At 58.0% G+C, this 3,215-nt stretch overlaps 1 protein-coding gene across 3 annotated transcripts in view; it reads right to left on the bottom strand.

Annotated features, from left to right (window-relative positions):
* TRPV1 (transient receptor potential cation channel subfamily V member 1) overlaps window positions 1-3,215 on the bottom strand; it is a 26,141-nt gene that overhangs the window by 7,445 nt on the left and 15,481 nt on the right. For all 3 annotated transcript variants that reach the window (XM_006761492.2, XM_006761491.2, XM_006761493.2), the window contains 3 exons: window positions 2,681-3,000; window positions 1,643-1,770; window positions 605-720 (listed from right to left, as the gene is read on the bottom strand). In XM_006761492.2, the coding sequence (XP_006761555.1) occupies window positions 605-720; window positions 1,643-1,770; window positions 2,681-3,000 (564 nt within the window). The remainder of the gene's footprint in view (window positions 1-604; window positions 721-1,642; window positions 1,771-2,680; window positions 3,001-3,215) is intronic.

Genomic DNA, 3,215 nt, shown 5'->3' with positions numbered 1-3,215 from the left:
TACCTCACAATTTTTTAAAAAATCTAAAAACAAAGAATTAGTGAGGGGTTGTACTTATAACTCAAATGTGCTCAATGTAAGGTAAGTTTGCTTCCTTTTAAAGTAAGTGTATTTAATTAGACCTTTAATGTCTACTGTTAAATGTATACCATTAACTGTCAAAGGACTTTTTCCTGGTAGTGATTTTCTGCTCAAGGGCTATCCTTCCCTCCCCTGCCTGCCTGGATGTGGCCACACAAGGTGAGTGTTCACGTGGCCCTGTTGGTGCCCATAGGCCTCACAGAGCTGAGTGCAGACCCTGGGGGTGAGGCACGGGCCAGAAAAGACAGGACAGCCCACAGCGAGGCCAGCCATCCAGGTGGCTGGATGTGGGCTGAGCTGCTGCCTCTGAGGCACTGAGGACAGGTGCCTGGGCATGGGGAGCAGTTGGCGGTGCAGGTGCACGTGAGAGCACGAAAAAGCGCCCGTGACTGAGTATGAGGGTGATTGACACTTGGGGTGATTCCAGCGCCTGGCCTGTGGGGTGAGGAAGGACTGCAAAGAGTGGGGGCAGCCAAGGCTCACCTACCCAGCATGCCCAGCACCCCCCCACACACACACTCACCTCTGCCCGAGCGCAGGGAGAAGCTCAGGGTGCGCTTGATGCCCTCGCAGTTGCCCGGGTCTTCATTGATGATGCCCACGTTGGTGTTCCAGGTGGTCCAGTTCACCTCATCCACCCTGCAGGGCGAGGAGAAGGGAGAGCAGGGAGCTGGCGGCCTGAGGGCATTGGCCAGCTTTCCAGGTTGAGGGCTTGGGCCCACAGGCCAAACCCAAGAAGCCCAGCAATCAGGATGGGGAGACAGCTGGTGGGGGAGGGAGGGGAGACAGATCTGCCTTTTGGGCACCACCCTGGAGATACGTTCTCAGACCACACCATGGGCTCCAGGGACTTTAAATATTGGATTCTTGGTTCGGTCTCTAATTACCAGGTGACCCCTCTGGACACCTCATTTTCCAGGATTTAACATCTGGGTCTCACCAGCTGAGATCTAAGGTGGGCCCACTATGCCCACAGCTGAGCACAGGGGCAGCTCCTAAACCCATAGCTGGTTCTGGGTGAGCCCCCATGCCCACAGGTGAGCTCCAAGCAGGCCTCTATACCCCTGTACCCACAGCTGGCTCTGGGTGAGCCCCCATGCCCATAGGTGAGCTCCAAGCAGGCCTCTATCCCCCTGTTGCCACAGCTGGCTCTGGGTGAGCCCCCATGCCCATAGGTGAGCTCCAAGCAGGCCTCTATACCCCTGTTGCCACAGCTGGCTCTGGGTGAGCCCCCATGCCCACAGGTGAGCTCCAAGCAGGCCTCTATACCCCTGTACCCACAGCTGGCTCTGGGTGAGCCCCCATGCCCACAGGTGAGCTCCAAGCAGGCCTCTAGCCCTGTACCCACAGCTGGCTCTGAGTGAGCCCCCTGCCCACAGGTGAGCTCCAAGCAGGTCTCTATACCCCTGTACCCACAGCTGGCTCTGGGTGAGCCCCCATGCCCACAGGTGAGCTCCAAGCAGGCCTCTATACCCCTGTACCCACAGCTGGCTCTGGGCGGGTCCCCAACATCCACAGCTGGTCTGAGCCTCCCAGGCTGTGGTTCCTGCCTGGGCTTTACCTGAAACACCACCTGTAGTCATCCTTGCCGTCAGGCGTGTACCCCACCTGCAGCAGCTTGCCCGAGCGGAAGGCCTTCCGCATACACTTAAGGAAGCTCTTCTCCGTGTCCAGGATGGTGATGGCTCTCTGCAGGAAGACACAAGGGCAGAGGGGCAGAGAGCTCGTCCAGGGGCCACGCTGGCTGCCCGTGCTGCCAAGGTCAGCCTCCCCCAGGTCTCTCCCGGGCCCCACACCTCGGAGCAGGACCTGTGCCCTCTGCACAGGCTTGATTCCGAAGCCCTGTGGTCGCCCCTCCATGGAAGGAGTTCAGCCCGCCTAGCCCCCACCCTGTCAGGCCCTGCTAGTGAGTGGTGAGGCCATGCGTGAGGTGGAGTGGCCCAGCCCCAGACCCTTCCCTGCAGAGCCAGCAGGGGCAGCATAGTAGAGGTTAAGAGCAGAGCCTCGAGTGAGAGACTGCCTGGGCTGGCTCCTGCCTGGGCTACTTACTAGTTGCCCTGGACACGAAGACCTAACTTCTCTGTGCCTCAATGCCTTCATCCAAAACGTGGGGATAGTGAGTACGCACTTCAGAGCATCGTTGTGAGGATTAAATGGGAGCATGTAAGTGCCCGGCGCAGAGTCCAGGCTACTCAATAAGAATGACGCTGTTATTATTAGTGGGAAGGCAAGCGTGGATCTGGGGTCTCAAAAGTGTCGCTGTTGGGGTCTGCCCCATAGTAGCTGCTCCGCCAGACTATGATCTCTGGTGCCCACCCTCAACCAAGTTCCCCTGAGATGGGCACCTCATGGATGGGGCTGAGCCCTCTGTCTCCTTCCCTCAGGGCCCCCCCAGCCCACAGTAAACACCGAGTCTATGAACACAGGCTAATGACACTGGGCAGGGGAACCCCGAGGAGGAGCCAGAGGGAGGTGACTGAGGGAGAGGCTGCCGCCTGATCCGGGACCTGGCTGAGCTTTCTGCTCCTCCTCAAACCCTGCAGGGCCCATGCGCGCAGCTGACGCCCGCCTGCTGCACACACCCCACCAACCTGCCCACCTGCAGCTTCCAGATGTTCTTGCTCTCCTGCGCGATCTTGTTGACGGTCTCCCCCATGAGGGCGATGAGCATGTTGAGCAGGAGGATGTAGGTGAGAATCACGTAGGCCAGCAGCAGGATGATGAAGACGGCCTTGAAGTCGTAGTTCTCGGTGAATTCCAGGTCACCCATCCCGATGGTGAACTTGAACAGCTCCAGACACGTGGAGTATAGGCTGTTGTAGGAGCTGTCGGGCGGCCGGCAGCCAGGCCCCCGCCACCTGTGCGATGTGGTCTCAACCACAGAGTCGTTCTTTCCGTCCTCAATCAGTGTCACCACCGCTGTAGGTCATGGGGAGGGAGGGGTGCAGCTGAATGGGAGCCAAGACCTCAGGCCCCCCCAACATATACACCCACTTCCCCAGATGGGTCTGCAGCTGGGACACTGGCTATGCAGCACACCTTTGTTTGCTTTGTTGTTTTTGGTAGATGATAGATCGATAGATAGATAGATAGATAGATGATAGATAGATAGATAGATAGATAGATAGATAGAT

Source organism: Myotis davidii, unplaced genomic scaffold, assembly GCF_000327345.1.
Source record: "Myotis davidii unplaced genomic scaffold, ASM32734v1 scaffold638, whole genome shotgun sequence".
NCBI classification, from domain to species: Eukaryota; Metazoa; Chordata; class Mammalia; order Chiroptera; family Vespertilionidae; genus Myotis; species Myotis davidii.
This window is presented reverse-complemented; position numbering and strand designations above follow the sequence as displayed.